We start from the raw sequence: 17,543 nt of genomic DNA, 5'->3' as shown, positions 1-17,543 counted from the left end.
TGTATATGATTAAAATTCAGTTTCTCTTTCTTTATGTTGATAACAGCTTGTCTAGATTAAATATTTTCACACTTTGTAATCCAATCCAGTGGGCCAGACTGAACCCTCTGCCAGGTCGTTTCTGGCCCACAGGCTACATGTTTGAGGCCTTATTAGGGATAAATCTAATAAAGTTTGAAGGTTAATGGTTGTATGAAAGGTCAGTTACTGACAGTGAAGCCCGGAACCTGCTTAAGGTTGGATTTTCCACTATTAAAATGCAGGTGATCATCATTATTATTATCGTTCCAACAGGATGAGGGAATAACGGCAGCAGTAGACTGTGAAAGCATGACAATATATTTTAATAAAACCAGGACAGTGACACAGTCATGATATTCACAAGCAGTACTGAAAGAACAGTGACAGATACCAGAACCAAACCAACACATGTTCATCATCATTACAGTACGAAAGGTTTTGGCAATACAGTAAACGGGCATTCTTGTTTGGCATAATAACAAAACAAACTGGTTAGTTTGCACTTAAGCTACAAAAAAGTAGTGCTAGCTAAAGTTGAGCAAATCAGTTACGGATCAAATGTAGCAATGGCAACATTTCTGTGTTCAGCCCCAGTCTTACACTTTGCATTTTAACTGTAAATGTGGAAAATGTCAAGGCTAGCAGAATCCAACTTGGCACACAGCTGTCATTTCATAGTAAAAGCATCGTCCCTCTATTCACTGAAGCATCACTTTTCATATAAATTCATACAGCATCTTCTTGTTTTTTTATTATATTTTCCATCTTTCGTTTTCTTGAATCAACACTTACAATGTGTCAATTCCTGTTTTGGTTTAATATAGGTAACTTTTCCTGTACGTCATAGGAAATTGGATAACCCCACATCTGTCTCATGCACGTGCTCTGAAATTAAGTAGGGGGTAATTATATAGACTCCACTTCCCTCCATCAAATTCTAATCACCTGTGGGGAAATAAATACCAAACTGAACCACCATCGAGCTCAAAGCTCCCCTCCTCCTCCTCGTCTTATCCAACCGTCTCTGTTCGTTCTCTCTATCGAGGAGCGGTGAAGGCCCCCTGGGCAGCGTTGGCAGCGGCGTTGGCAGTAGCCTGGCGTACCGCCTGATTGGACATGACTCCAGTGGCGAACTCAGCCTGGGCCTTCTGAAAGCTGGCATCGGTTTGCCTGTACAGACTGTGGATCTGGAGCGGGAAAGACAAGAGTACGCTGACACCTGATCCTTGCAGCAATTCATCATCTTATTATGCACGCTGTGAGGGTGAAAACGATACCCACAACCTGATATTGTGGCTATTCTTCAGGCTCTTTATCTACTGAATGCTTCGCGGTAGATGGACCACCTGGACTACGTGGTGAGACGACTGTGTTTACTTGAAGCTTGTTCTTGCTCTACACCTTTGACTCAAATTCAACCCACTAAATCTTTAGCTTTACAATCATAAAGCATACAATTTATTTTGTTTGAATGGATATTCATGTGACACTTTCAACATTTCAAATAGTGAAGTTGTAAGACTTTCATATTTTCCCTAGAAAGATGCACAGACCCTGGCTCAGGTGAAGTGTGCTGTCCACTGAGTGTTTAAAAGGCTGATTGTTGACCTGTTGTGCATCTCCTTATTTTCTGTCCTATATACTGTTACAGTGAAAGATTCTCATAGTAAACATATCCAAAGTTTTCACATCGTGGTGTATGTGCAATTAATCCCTGTGAGCTAAAAGCTCGAACTTTAGCATGTTTGTGATGTCACAGGGAAGGGATATCCCTAAAACGGTGATCTCAGCTATTGCTGCACAGAAGCCCAGCCCAGTATATGACATATAAGGGTTATTTTGAACTGGGAGTCATGTTAAGTTTGTCTATTAGAGTTCAAAAATGAAAGTAATGCCCTAACACTGAAACTCTCAGTTGTTTTCTTATGCACTACAACAAAATCCTGGTTTTGTGCAAGACACTTTCTGCTAGGGCTGTGCGATATGACCAAACTCTCATATCCCGATATAAGACATCTATCGTCCGATAACGATATAAATCACAAAAATTTCACATTTTCTGTAAATTCTGTGAATCTCGGGCAGCTCGACTTGCGTGAAGTGTTTCCAGCTGGGCATCGCGTACCTGGAGTCGAGTGTTTTAACCGATGTAGGAAACGATACATTTTTAGACATAAGTTGTAACGGCCGCCGTTTTCTTTGTGAGTATTTATTACACAGCGTGCTGCGGGGAAAAGCCCGTTCTGACGTTTGAGTCTAAGGTTTATTTTTTAGCACCTGGCGGCTCTTTTTTACTTCTCATCCGTAAATACTCTGCATCTTTCACGTGATTCACTTTATTTTGAAAAGTCTCAACAGGATCTTGAGCTTTAATGTGAAAGGTTTATGTGGAACATAAACGGACACGCGTTGGTTTTACAGTCGTTGTTGCTAACGACAACGCATAAAAACATTCGCTTGTCTGTAGTGTGGTTATATAAAATATAAGAGAAAGAGAGAACTTTAAGAAATTAATATAGCCACTACAGTGACCAACAAAACCATGAAAAAAATATTGCCGTAAACAGTTTATTTTGCGACACCACGAAACAAACGATAGCGTAAATGAAACGAAAAATGTTTTTATATCGTCATCCGATATATATCGTTATATCGAACAGCCCTAGTTTCTGCTTTCAGAAACCAAGATGCTGTGGCATTAAAACACTTTATCCTGATATAATCACATATAAAAAGATATAAATAACTCACTGCTATGCTAATACCCTGACTCAGTGTGGGGAACAATCCTGTGCTTTTGTTCCAACGACAAATCTGAACATCTGCTGATAAAAATAAGAGCCTTGATTTGAAGTTCTTTATGAGACATGAAAATATGAACAAATGTACCCTTTTCAGCATGATGACCCCCATAACGGTTTCTGCAGTAAAGAGAGCGGCATTGATCATCATGATCACACCGACACCGATGTGGGGGCTCAGAGCTGAAAGGCTCACAATCCAACCACTGAAGGACAGAGAGAGACACACAAAGATCAAATATACAAGGACGCATACTGTGAAAATAGGAAATAGTCAGGAAATATAAATATTTCACAAGTAACTGGTGGTTGCTAGGAGGTTTTCGACTGGGCTAACACAGAGATATTTGTTTAGGAACCTTACCTGAACCCCCATCCAGGGATGCCGATGGTCATGATGATAAAGACGATCACTTGGGCAAAGAAAACGAAGAAGAAAGCAAAGAAGTTGAAAGAGCTGTCACTCCTAGAAGAGGGAACAATATAATTACTAAGGTGACTGCACAGTAACTAACAACTCAGTGTAATTTATGCGACTGTACTGAGCAAAAACCCAAAAGGAAAACGACTCAAAACGTCTTCACCAAGACGGAGGTACACACCTGAAGGCTTTGTACATGGGTCGATACCAGCAGATAAAGGAGCAGGGAGTGAAAAGTAGGACCCACAGGATGGCGAGGCCGAGACCAACACCAACACCACCGGACTGGTTGATGCAGAACAGGGCCAGGGAAGAGATCAGGTTGAAGACCAGTGTGCCTGTGCAGACTAGACATAGATAGGCTATGACTAAAAAGGAAAAGAACTGCAGCCTGACCGTAGGGATCAAAACCAAACCCATCCTTCTCCCTTTTGGCTCTGGCTGATGCAATATGATGCCATTTTCACTAAATCTGTTGTTGTCTGCTGCCTGGTCAAGATTTCAGAGTGTGACAGACCGTTTTTAAAATAGCTCTACACTGTTCTTTGCATGTTCACACAGGAACTGTATAATGCAATCTTAATAACACCTTCACAGTTTTACAGATCAGGCGTCCTCAAAATCTGATAATTCTGCAAAAATCTAAATGATAATTTTTAAAACAGCAGTCACAAGCTGTTTTTACAGGATATACACCCTGTAAAAGCTCAGTGACCCTGAACTGCATCTCTTAAGAAATGGATGGCTGTATGGAGAGACGGCAGGAGAGTCTGAAGTAGATCCTGCAGGTTTCAGGGCAAGCACTTTGGTACCTTCCAGCCAAAGTCACATGCACATAAATGCCACAATGCAAGGACTCTTAGCAGCGGTTTTAATGCTGCGGCTGGCTGATTAACGTACATGCTACATTTGACTTTGATCATACCCACTTTGATTTCAAGCGGACCAAACCAAATCAGGTCAGTTCAGTTTAATTATTCTGTCAGTGTAAAGAAGTTTAACTACACATTAATCCCTGAGATATCTTAAAATGAGAAAAAGAAGAAGAATTTCAACCGTACATCTCAGTTTTTCCAGATGGCAAAGAATTGCAGCTGTAGTACATTATAGAAATCTGTCAGCACAACTCAGTTGTCCAAATTTCATTTCAACATTCACTTTCTCTCTCACTTTCAAAATCAGTGTCAGGTTTAACTTTCATTCATGCCCTAAAAACTTGTGGACATGCAAACAACCCTGAAAACATTAAAGCCTCCTCTTACATTTTTTCCTGGGATAATCTAAGTGACAAGGTGTGGAGAAATTCTACAGTTTCTCTGTGAAGAAATCAACGAGAACTTGTGCAAGTTTAACCAGCTGGATTGGTTGTTGTGCAGACGCTCCGTGTAAGTGTCCCAGAGTCTTCAATCTAACAGTGAAGTGCAAGTCTTTGTACAAATATTCAAGCTCTACTGCCAGACAGTGCAGGAGGAGGCACGCATGCACGAGCTAGCGTTTACTGCCTCTAACTAGCAAGTCTTAAGTGTTAAAACAAGATTCCCTTCACGCTAAAAAAAACTTCATTATGATGTTAAATTCTAACACTGATGCCTCAAATTAATAATAAACTGTTAAAAGTTGCAGAAACTCACACAACCAGAAGTAGTACATGATGGTGACCGTGCGCTGGAACCGCTGGCTGATCTCCACATTGATGTCCTGATAGAAGCAGGGACCCACAGGGCAGAAGGAAGGCAGCGGGGGCCAGTTATTCTGCCGGGCTGAAGAAGAAAAAAGTCAAAAACACTTTGGTGTTACTGGGATGTCATCAGTTTATTTCCTTTATTTATATATAAACACATCACTCCAGTTTTAGCAAATTTACGCTGACTCCCTGTTCATTATCGGATTGATTTTAAGATTCTTTTACTTTCTTTCAAAGTTTGAAATGATATGGCGCCCAGTTATTTAAGCAAACTCCTCAACATAACTGAGATAGTCTAGCCAGATCCTCTCAGTACAACCAAGGTCTCAACTGAAGCATAAAAGAAGATCGGGCCTTCGCAGTTGCAGCGCCTAGACTTTGGAATAACTTGCCAGACAGATATTCATACTTCAGTCTATTCTTTTAAATCGCGTCTTTAACCTCACTTTTTTATATTGGTTTTTATTTCTAGTTCAGTTTGAATACCATCAGGCTTGTTTTATGGTTGCTACATTTGTTTTGTTTTTATGTTAATACTTTCTCATTGCCTCATCTTATTCATCTGCATTTGTTTTTAAATTGTTTTCTCTTGTTCTTAACTAATTGTGAAGCATTTTGGTCAACTTTGTTGCTTTTAAATGTGCAATAGAAATACATTTGATTTGATTCATTTAAGTTCATTAAACCTTATCATATTTATATTACAGGAGGTTTGTACTTGTTTTTGTGCAAACTCTAAAATAGTGCTCTGACAATTTTGGTCATATCGTGACAAAATCCAATCACCACCTCTCACTGGACCTCCTGTGGATCAGCAGACTAATTAGCAAAGTAACTTTTCTATATTTTTTATAGCAGTGCAAAACTTTAGGTCCCCCTTTCATCCACAGCCACTTTAAGGCTTTCTCTGTGGCCTCAGTGATCTTGCGAATGGCTCGTCTCCTCTTCTCTCCTATGATGCCATCCACAGTGCAGGCCCTGCAGAACGACTGCCCCATGAAACCTCTGCACCCAAGCTCAACAGGGAAACACTTTCCCCTCCCACCCTGCTTCTGGCCATTCTTGTCCAGGCCATCAATCCTCTCCCTTTTTCTTGAAAAGAGTACTGTAAGCTCCAACATTGCAATGTCCTTTGTTGCTCCTGACACCAGCACAATGTCGTGCCTCAGGGCAGTTCTTTTTTTATGTGCAGAGGGAACTTCAGCTACTATCAGCTGCCTTAGGTGTTCTGCTGGATTTTTCTCCCACTTTTATGAAGCAGATGGTGGTTAGCTAGTGTTGTCACCAGATACTTTATATAGAGTAACCAGTTATCCTGCTCCATTGCACATATAAGCCTGGAAATGTGTTATACTCATGTTGTTATTATCCGTTTATCTACTCTGTTGAGTTCCACAAAGCAATGAAAAAAACTGGAGCACAATTCCTTGTATCTGTGCACATACTTGATCAATAAAGCTGATTCTGAAAAATTTAATGTGTCTGGCTTCTTTGATTTGTGAAGCTGTGGGTGCAAAAAAAATTGCAAACAAAAATTGTGATTAAAAATCTGCCAAATCTAAACCGAGCCCTGTAAACTCCAGGGTAATGTAACTTGGAAAATCAAAGGAGGAACTTAAAATGTTGAAATGTAACATATTTTTCAATACTCCCGTACACAGTAAGAAATAAAAGATAAAGTTGGACGAGGATCTTTTAGATCTAAAGGTTTAAAGTTCTCTCACTTGTCTACATTAACTCCCCATCCCATCATCCCCTCTATGTCTTACAGGCTCCTGGTCCAACGCTGTGTGCCGCAAGCTCCCGCTCTCTCCTCTCCAGCTCCTGGGCTTTCTTCTCCAGCTCCTCCTGCTTCTTCATCAGCTCTGCTGTGGCAGCATTCACAACAGGCTAGCACAGAAAGAATGAGGCATCAGAACTCTATGTCAAAGTTATTCTGCATAATCATGTATACAGGTCCCAAAGTTGCTCCAATGGTTGTGCTTAGGTATATTACTGGTTCAAGTGAGTCATTCAGACTGGTCTTTCAGCACGCAGATATACACAGCAGGAATTAGTGCAACGCTTCATTTTAATAGCCATAAAAACACTTACATGGCACTAAAGGGCATCTAACAAAACTTTTAGTACAATCCTGTTTTATACATCCAGCAGCCCCTGAACGTTCTGATGGTAAGCTGATACAAAATCACAGTGAAGAGGGTCTTTACTGTAGGGTGTATACCTGGGAGTTGTAGGAGCCATAGTTGCGAGGCTCGGTAGGTGTTGTCCTGCTAGGCGGGGTCTGCACAGGTGGAGATGGAGCAGGTGCAGATGGAGGAGTGGCTTCATATGGTGGAGGAGGCTGTAGCATGGTTAAAAAACAAAAACTGACATCATACATCAGTCAGACGAAAAAAATGTGGTCACAAAAACATGATTCCAAGAACTAAGAATTAGAGTATTAATTGTTAATTAATTAAAAGTATTATTGTATAACATATACAGATCATACACATTTTAAAACAATATAAAAAAGTAAAATAAGACATTTCTCTCCACAACTAATATCTCACAATCTTTTCACAACACATGATTATTAAACAATCATTAACAGCTATGCACTTTTGAGACAAAGTTCACAAGCTTGAACATTTCTAAAAACTAAAGGAAATCAATCCACTTTTTGTGAACTGATCTTTCTAGATATCTGAGCACAGAACTTCAGATAACAGCATTTAGACCTCTTCATTCTAATAGCGAAAAGCCTTTTATCCCATATCACACACACAGCTAGAGCAGACAAAAAATATTTATCATGATATACATTTGAAAATTTGCGATAAAGATATAACTGACGATATAATTGACACTAGACAAAATACTTTACAACTCCACAACTTTATTAGTGCAACAAAAAAAAATAAAAAAAAATCAATATATTTTCACTTAAACAAGCAGCTGTTTTTTATGTGCATTAAAGTTACATAAAAATTTAACAGTGCAAATGCAAATTCCTTGCTGACAGTTTAAGCAAAAGGCATTTCCAATGGAAATTGGCCGACATATCCTCAACATAACCATGTATAATATCCACAAAACTTAAAAAGAGGTTATACACACACAAAACGGTAATATTATGTTGAAGCACAGTACGTATTACTCCGCGAGGCTCCTGCCTACAATAGCCGTAATGCTCCGACAATCCATCAAGCGATGCGGCTTCGTAGCTTAGCAAAGTCGTACTAAAACATTTGACAGATTTTCGAGCGCCGTGTACCATATAAAATCGTTTCGAGGTCATAAACACAACCAGAATTCATGCATAAGGGGCACTGTCGATTTTCAGAATAAAAGGATTAAGGATTAAGTGTGCCGTATTTTCCAAAAAAACACGGTAATAACGACGGCCCGCTAGCATGCGCTACCAAAAATAGTGCTTTGTTGTGTATCTGATAGACGAAAGCTAAACCAGTTCCAAACCACTGAAGTTGCAGCATTTTTACAAACGAATTCTGGTTCATCTGTTTCATTTAACGATCCACTTTCGCTCTTCTCATTCTCCGTTGCAGCCATGTGCGTATGAAAACAAAGGCACTGCGCATGCGCGTTTCACCCATATTCTATCGTGATATTTCATTTTCTTATCGTTGCCCAACATTATACCGGTATTACCGTAAACGTTATATGGCCCAGCCCTACACCAGTGTTGGTCAAGTTACTTGAAAAAAGTAATCAGTAACTAATTACCGATTACATCCCCAAAAAAGTAATCCAGTTACTTTACTGATTACTTATTTTCAAAAGTAATTAGTTACTTAGTTACTTTTTAAAAACATGATTTACAACCTGAATAGGTGATAAAGCGATAGATCTTTCAGCCCAATTCTACTTTTTCTACAATCAATCATACAAAATGTAATCAAATGGAAAAGTCTCCTTTTTTAAAACTTGTTTTATTAGTTTTAATCTTTTAACTTTATGCATCAAGCAAAAATTTAATTATATGCAACATTCTCTGACTGGAAGAAATTTGTTTAACATTTAAACTTATTTTCTGCACATTCCAGCACATAAAATATATATTTTTTTGTGTTTACACTCAGTCTTTCAAATAGATGCAAGTAAAACACAGCAGAAAATAAATAACATCAAAGACTCGGCGGTCCTGTTGCTCTATTTTCACCTGTAAAGCAGGAGTAGAGTAGGCAGAGGTTTACCCTGGTGCAGGTGTGCCACAGCGGTCAGTGGAAGAATCCGCGAGTTTCTCTGTGAGTTTCCCATTACGTGGTAGCGCACTCGGTGCTTGCTCAGAAGTTTAGGGTTTTTTTTTTCCACTTTAAAAATAAGTTTTCTTCCCACGCACAACGGACGCTAATGTTTTTGTCACTTTTTATGGAATCAAACTCATACTCTCTCCCGCACTCAACATATGATCCGTTGTTGATCTGCACACAACTGTTGTCACGAACGTCGCACTCGCTTACGTCACTGTCGTGAAACAGTAACGCGTTACTGCCCATCTCTGCCCTACACACAGCAATATCCTGGGGATTTCTGGTTTAAGTCATTTCTTTGAATTGCTTTTCTGGACGATAAAGTTAAGATTCCAAACAGGTATTTTATTTTGAAGATTCCACACGGGGAATTCCATCCACCCTCCGATTTCTAGAGTGCACAGCTAATCTCAGTAAATCTAAGCTTCCTCATTCCCTGCATGGAGATTTGCATATAAAGGTAAAAATTGGACCAAAAGTAGAAAAGTCCATCATCAAAGCAGACATTTTTTCCCAAAAATCTACTGTATAGGAATTTATTTAATTTATTTTTAAATAACAGCATTTTTGATCCATCCATCAATTTTCTTCTGCTTATTCAGTTCAGAGTTGCAGGGAGGCTGGAGCCTATCCCAGCTGCCAAAATATATAGGACGGTGTGTTGGACCCCTGTGACATCCCACTCCTGCTTTTTTCCACACAAATCAAACCATATCTGATGAAAAGAACTTAAAATATTTGCTCACTTTGGTTCACAATAGAGTTTTTAAATGGACTCAAAAAGACCCCAGCGGTGTACGCATATGTGTGGGTTTGCAACATTAAGCAGGAAGTGGCCCATCTGTGTGGCAAATGTGACCCAAATGTCATGGACGCTTATGGGAGGTTATTTCCCATCATTTAACAATATAGACTTTATTGTCATGTAATTTATTTGTAAATGTTCCATAATTAGGAATCTTATTTTGACATTCTTCAGTTATATCAGTCTAAAAATTGATTGAGTATACAGTTAAAAAATGATTATTATTGATGTAATAATCACAGATTCAAATCAGGATTCTCTGATTTCCATGCCTCTCTATCAGAAATGCTTCTGCTCTGCATTTCAGGATAATCAGGGTTACACGAGGGTGCAATCCACATACAACTGTAAATATTGTTGTGAGAAAGTATGCAGCTTGTGAGCTCTGCTACAAGTGCTACATAAACAAGTCCAAGTTTAGTTCCTGTTGCTGCAGAGTTTGCTAGTATCAAAGACAGACAGGAAGTACTCATGAACTCAAGGTGTTTCCTAGCAACAAAAACCTAGTGATATAGCAACAAAAAGCCCTGAACTCACTGTATCACACATACTGTTAAACACTAATGTTAAGGCCCAGCATCTCACAGGGCAAAAGCTGTGTTTGACAGACATCAGTCTAAACATATAAAGCAGAAACGGAGATGCTTGGTGTAACACAGAAACCGTTTCATCAGATAGTCTCTGTGCTCCCCACAGACAGTCACAATAAATGGCTGCCCCTCCCTGGGCCTGGTTCTGCTGGTGGTCTCTTCCTATTAAAGGAGTTCCTTCCCCCCCCACAGTTACCATATGCTTACTCATAGAGAATCAGCTGATCACTTGGGTTCTCTCTCTAATATTCTTGGGTTCTTAGTTTACAGTATAAAGTCCTTTGAGATGACTGCTGTATACAGTTGTCTTCAGACGTACACAGTCATCCTGGGCATTAATCTCATGAAATTTTAAGTCTTTTAATGTTTTTTTTAAACTGTTCTTTTTCCAGAGTGGAATGACTGTGCAGCATACACATTTAATCACTTTAAAAAAACAAGAATTGGGTGCGCTAGTTTGAATTATTTTAGATTTTCTCTCATCCATACAGGCTCAAATATACTTAAATCTTTTAATGTGATCCTGAAGATTCAACAGTTTCTTTTAGCTTGTCAGGTCCAACACCTATTAACCTATTAACTTCTCATTAGAGGTCGTGATTGACTAAGCTAGTAGATTCTTTTTGCCACTAATATTTCACCGAATATTAGTGGAGCTGTATGTACATATTTGAGCCTGTGGATTAGAGAAAAACCAAAAACAAATTCAAACGTATGTACCCAATTGTTGTTTTTTTAAAGTCATTAAGGATATATGCTGTATAATCATTCTACCCTTGAAAAAGAGCAACTCAAAGAAATCATTAAAAGCCCCCAAATTATCAAGACCAGTGTGTGTAAACGTCTTCATTTAGAGCTGAACGGACTCGAGCTGTGTCCTCTAACACACTGTCTGCACTGTATATGAAGAATATCAGCTGATACACAGTCTTCAGTCTTGTGTAATATTATAATATTGTTAATAAAATGTATAATTAATAGTGTGTAATAAAACAGTTAACATGTGAGTAGTTTCGCAACATAATCCTGAGGTCTCCTTCTGCTTTCAGGCCTCTGAATCACCACAAATCCAGGCCCAGTGATTCAAACTGAATAAAAAGAGTGAAGTGAAACAGAACGGCCTCACTATGAGGACATCAAAGTGACTCTGCAGCGACTTACAAAAAGGAATAAAATTAACCATTATTCACAAGAACAACTGCGCTTTCCTAAGGATAACATCTCAGAGCTCGGGGTTATCTGTGCCAGCATGCTTTCTTAAATATTTCATACCAACTCAGGCTGGTCAACCTGCTGCAAACCAGAAGCCAGATGCTTCAAAATACACAGGAAGCAGGAGAGACAGTGGATCTCTGTCTTCTTTGAAACAAAAGCACAAAAAAATGGTTAAATATAATAATGCTCACCGCAGTTGTATTATCAAATGGGTTGTAAAGGTCCAGTGTGGCATATCCTGTGTTGCTGCTGTGTTGAGTCACTGCAGGGTCCTAGCAGACAGGACAAAGACAGAGTAATTCAGCATAAATAAATCCTCATTTTTTCATGTGCTCGCTGTTAATAAGAGCTACAAGTGGGCGAACACTGAGGAGGATCTGGCAGGCCCTGAAATAAGTCACATGAGCAACAACACGCCTGCTATTACACGGAGCCAACACCGGCCACTTTCATCCACCCACCCATCCATCCATCCATTACCCTGACGTTAGCTTCATGCCTAACATCTCTCACCTGGAAAGGGTTTTGGTCCTCCATCGGTTCTGGGAAGCTCGTGTATTTTGACATCTCACTAGCGGCTAGCTTGAAGAAGCCACCGCGTACTCGCTGATGTCAGCGCTGGAGCAAAAAAAGAGAAGAAAAAAAATCCCTGCGTTTGTTTCCGTTTCAAAAACGAAAGAACAGGCAGGGTGTGCTCGTTTTTAATCGATGTAAACTATCTCCCCGCCCCTCTGGCTCTCATCTCAACTGTCACGGCTCTGGGTTTCACACGGGTCGATGGGTGTATTCACCGGAGCTTTCTCTAATCCGGGGCCGGCTGTCAGTGTCCGGTTTGCGGCTGTGGGCCGAGCGAAGCCGTTAGTTTTTCTGGGAGGAAAAGGATCCGCGGTACAGGAAGTAAACAGCCGAAAGCTGGCCATGTGACTGCTGCTGCAGCGGAAACACGTGGGTTCTGTCGCGGCTGAGATAATCAGGTGTACACTGGATAGCATATTATATTTGTTTATATTTAAGTGTACTGCTGTGTTTGGATAATGAGCGGTGGAACTCCTGCACAAAGAGTTGATCTTCAGTGGGCCAGACAAACTAAAGCTGTTTCCTAATGACCTACCCTTTTCGTTTATATCAAAGTGGTAATGTGTGGGGTAAGAGTGGCGGATGGGTTCAAAGTGGGGGTGGGATTACATCAGGGATCGACTCTGAGCCACTTGTTGTTTGTAGTGGTGATGGACAGGTTGGCTGATGAAGTCAGGCAGGAGTCTTTGTGGAGTATGATGTTTGCAGATGACAGTGCGATTTGAAGGCAGAGTAGGAAGCGGGTGGAAGAGAGGCTGGAAAAGGTGGAGGACAGAATACATACCTGGGATCATCCATCCAAAGTAATGGGCACTACATAAGACAGTTGCTTCTTGGTTTGGTCTCTTGCACTTAACATAATTTACACCTTCTCTTTTCTCATGCACTCTCTTACAGTGATTTTCTGACTGCATACACTATGATTAGTTTAGGTTCTTCTTTTATTTTGAAAAAAAAATTAAAATGTGTTGTTAATTTAACACTTATTTGCATCTTCCTTTTTGTCATGGCTGTGCAGTCTGGTTAGTGATGTTGGTTAGACCTGGTCAGCCTGAAGTGAAGCCTGAAATTGGCTTTCAGTCAAATCCACTTAGGAATCAATCAAATGCCCGTTTACTCTATGCAGTGACACAATGGGCAGCTTTGTTAAAGTGACTGGCCCTAAATGGTAACTAATAATACTTTCTGGTACAGCACCCTATATAAAGGGGTTAAAGGTTGGATTATTTGCTTAATCTGACTTTTAAAAGAGTTAATGTTCTAAAAATCAGTAATAAAGAACATTGGACTTGCTCTATCTTAATAGAACTGGGGTTCATGTATACTGGTTTGACCTCTGACCCTGTGGTAATGAGCTGCATATTGTTTATTAACTTAATATAATTTAAAATAATTGTTAGCCATGTTTACTTTTCTTTAAAGTGGTAAAAACCTCTAAAAATATATTTTTGTGTCAAACACTCACAGGTAAGTCTTGTCAGTCTTTAGTATCTCACCCAGTTAGAAACCAGCACCAGTAGCAAAGGTTTAATCATTAACCTACAATTGCACAATTTTGCTCTTTTACAGATTATTAATGTGCTTTATTGATATTCTCTTGCAGATTTTTACTAAGCATAAATATAATATAAAATCTCTATAATGCAAAAATATATAGAGTGTCATGCTCTGCAGTTTTGTGGTGTTTTTGAGTTTTGAAATCTTAAGTTTTTGTTTTCAGGTTTGGGCTGCTGCTTATTCTATGGTTTTGATTTATGTTTTCTATTAGATTTATCATTCTAATAAGAGCTATACATTCATCATATTAGTGGTTCATTTTTAGTTTGTGATCGTTCCGTTCCTTTTAAAGATGCTTTACCGTTCCAGTTTTGAATTCTTGTTTTTTTCAATTTTTTTCCAGCCAGCTTTGGAAGGTGTTTGCATTTTGAATGTGGGCCCTTTTTTTTCTGGCCCACGTAGTTTTTTGGGTTTTTCTTTAAAGCTATAGTAAAAATAAACACTTGCCTTTTGTTCACTGATTCAGAGGAGGCAGATGTGTTATTCCACAACAAAAGAGATCTGTCCAGGAACCGTGACACTTTGTTCCTGATTTTCTGTTTGCTTTGAACCGTTTGTATTTTGTGTGTGCACACGCTGGCCAATAAAGGCTCTCTTTTTGTTTACCTTGCTTGCCTGTGTATCTTACACTTTGCTCTTCTCCTCAGTGTTGATCACAGTGAGACCATTTGGAATGAGCTTAATTGAAATTTTGAGTTTAACAGCTAAAACCTAGAGACCATCAAAGGTAGAAGCACAGTTTTTATGCAGACTGGTCAAAAACATTTTGAAAAATGCCCGGTGATGGCTTCTGAGCCCCCTTTAAAATTATTAACCAAAATACTTCATCCATGAATCTTTCTGTGCTGTTATGAAATTTCAGCTGCATGCTAAAAATTGTGCAAAATAAACCCTTACATCAATGGCTCATCTCAGTCTCTGATACTATTTTTGCTAACCTGAACTTCTCCTTTGATGATAAAAAGGCAATTACCTGTTCCTCCATTAGATGTCACTCTTGCACACAGCTGATCTCAGCTGAATGTGATTCACAAGGCAGATTTAACCTCAGTTACCTTTTTTTAAAGAGCTGGGACAAAGAAAAACGTCTTACACATTTTTTTTTTGCTTTCTTCAGAGTTTCTTACAGGTCATACTCTGGCACAGGCTGACACTTGTGCTTCTCCTTTGATCCCAGCTCGTTTGCAGGATGCTTTAAAGCAAAACTTTAAAGTTTTTGGGGTTTTTTTTTAACTTCTCACATATTACCCTGTTGTCAGGAGCAGAGAGGACCCTTAGCTCCACCAGTTTATCCACATTTCATGGCCTAATGAGTTTGGACAATCCAGCCTCGTCTCTTTTCATTATCTGCTCCTGCAAATCACGTTGGGGGTCACGTGGGAGAGGACAGTCATGGGGTTTCCTTACAGACACACAGGCTGTCTCACACACACATACAGCACACACTCTGATATAGTTACTGTACATTAGTGAGTTTTTATGAATATTTGTCTTCATGCATGAATAGGCATGCATTAATTACGACTAATTATTTAGCATATGTAAACTGAGCTATGTTAAGGAGGGCTCGGTGCATTTGGACCCTTCTTGCTCACACATTTTTTTCAGGGGGGTCATCAGCTATGCATCCATAATTTTGGGAATATTTCCATTAAGAAAGGGCCAGAAATTCCCCTTTGGGGGAATCACTGAAAAGAAATCCTCATTGACAACCTTAATAATGTCTATAACACATATATTATTAATATTGACTGGAACAGTTAATATGAATAATATATAATATAATATATAATTTAGTGCCATATTTACACTCTTCACAGGTTGCAGAATTATTAGCGGCAACTTCTGTAGCTTAACTGCTGCTCCTAAACCTACTCACAGGCTCTGCTTCATTTGTCTTTATGGTCACAGCTAGCAGCATCTGTGTTTGTCAGCTGACTTCTGTGACTCATCATTTCCTCTAATGGGTCTCGTCATGATTGGTCCAAATGGCCCCAGATCAAAAGCTGGATTCGGGTGCCTCCCAGTCCAAAACCACAGAATTCCTCAGCCAATCGAGCAATGCGAGACTCCATGACATCACTGCCTGAGGAATGAACTGGCATAAGAATTGTTTGGAAAGTGACCCAGCTAAGGAGGGACCAGTTTGGACTGCTCCTATGAGGCTTGCAACCATCAGTCAAAGGGGTCATTTAGGCAGACTTCTGGGCATGTTATGTGTGTGTGTGTTTGCGCAATGCCAGTTTTCTTGTTGAGCAAATAGCAGGGAACATTCCAGCCTCTCCTGAGTGCAGTTAAAGTGCTGCGGTTTTGTTGAGCACTTACACAATGCCGCGGGTTTCATTGAGGCCATTCAAAAGACACATTCTGGTTGTGAGACATAAAAGCACGTACATCATGGCTGAGGTTGTGTAAGCCATAAATACTTGGTCACACATAATACTTTCAGTGTTTTCAGTGTTTTTCAAGTACACATTTTTAGGTACTTTGCTTAAATACATCTAATTTATCTCCACTATGCTGTTGTACACTTGTAATCTTCTGCATTTCAGGCATTTTTGCTGGACTATCTTAACATGATAGCTATTATTATGCCGCAGGTTTGCCTTAAAAAAAAAAAAAAAACGACTTTTATATTTAGGCTTATTTGAGGCTTATGCCTTCAGAACTGCCTTAATTCTTTGTGGCAAAGATTCCGCAGAGATTTTGGTCTGTACTGATATTTGCTGGCTGCACATCCATTATGTTAATCTCCTGTTCCACCGATTCTCAAAGGTGATCTGTCAGGACCTTCTTGCTGTGGTGCAACAGTGCTAACCACTGTGCCACCGTGCTGGCCTGCATCTAAACCAGGGGTGGGCAACTCCAGACCTCAAGGCCGGTGTCCTGCAAGTTTTAGATATCACCCTGGATCAACATACCCGAATGAAATGATTAATTCATTAGCAGGCCTCTGGAGAACTTCAAGACATGTTAAGGAGGTAATTTAGCCATTTAAATCAGCTGTGTTGGATCAAGGATACATCTAAAACCTGCAGGGACACGGGCCCTTGAGGCCCACCCCTGATCTAAATCAAGCTAAAGTGCTACTAAGAGGACCAAAGTGTGCCAAGAAAATATCCCCCGCACCATTATGCCACCGGCAGCCTGAAGTGTTCATATAAGGCTGGATGGATCAATGCACTGGTGTTGTTTACACCAAATTCTGACCCTACTAGTAGAAATCAAGATTCATCAGACCAACCAACAAATTTCTAATATTCTGTTATACAGTTCTGATGAGCCCATGTGAACTGTAGCCTTAGTTTCCTGTTTTTACTTGACAGGAGCAGCACCTGGTGTGGTCTTCTGCTGCTGCAGTCAGTCTGAATGGCGACGTGATTGTAACAAGTGGTTATTTGAGTTACTGTTGCCTTCCTAACACTCAAAGGAGTTTGGAAATCAACAAAATATTTTCTCCCCGAGAACTGGCGCTTACTGGATATTTTCTCTTTTTGCACCATTCTCTGTAAGCCCAAGTGATGGAAAATCCCAGCAGATCACCAGTTTCTGAAAAATTAAAACCAGCTTTTCCAGCACCAACAACCATGTCACGTTCAAAGTCACTTAAATTAGCT

The 17,543-nt window shown here is 39.7% G+C and overlaps 1 protein-coding gene across 1 annotated transcript; it reads right to left on the bottom strand.

Moving 5' to 3' along the window:
• Window positions 1-325: 325 nt before the first annotated feature.
• Window positions 326-12,718, bottom strand: scamp3 (secretory carrier membrane protein 3). Its single transcript, XM_085446134.1, has 9 exons — window positions 12,307-12,718; window positions 11,985-12,065; window positions 7,152-7,271; window positions 6,697-6,817; window positions 4,875-5,003; window positions 3,425-3,590; window positions 3,187-3,288; window positions 2,911-3,028; window positions 326-1,208 (listed from the first exon to the last, which is right to left on the bottom strand). The coding sequence occupies exons 1-9, from the start codon at window positions 12,358-12,360 to the stop codon at window positions 1,059-1,061; spliced, it is 1,041 nt and encodes a 346-aa protein (XP_085302260.1). The 5' UTR covers window positions 12,361-12,718; the 3' UTR covers window positions 326-1,058.
• Between the last annotated feature and the right edge of the window lie 4,825 nt (window positions 12,719-17,543).

This window comes from Copadichromis virginalis, linkage group LG22, assembly GCF_057382275.1.
Source record: "Copadichromis virginalis isolate Kocher_CV1m ecotype Utaka linkage group LG22, C_Virginalis_male_GT1.1, whole genome shotgun sequence".
Lineage (NCBI taxonomy): Eukaryota > Metazoa > Chordata > Actinopteri > Cichliformes > Cichlidae > Copadichromis > Copadichromis virginalis.
This window is presented reverse-complemented; position numbering and strand designations above follow the sequence as displayed.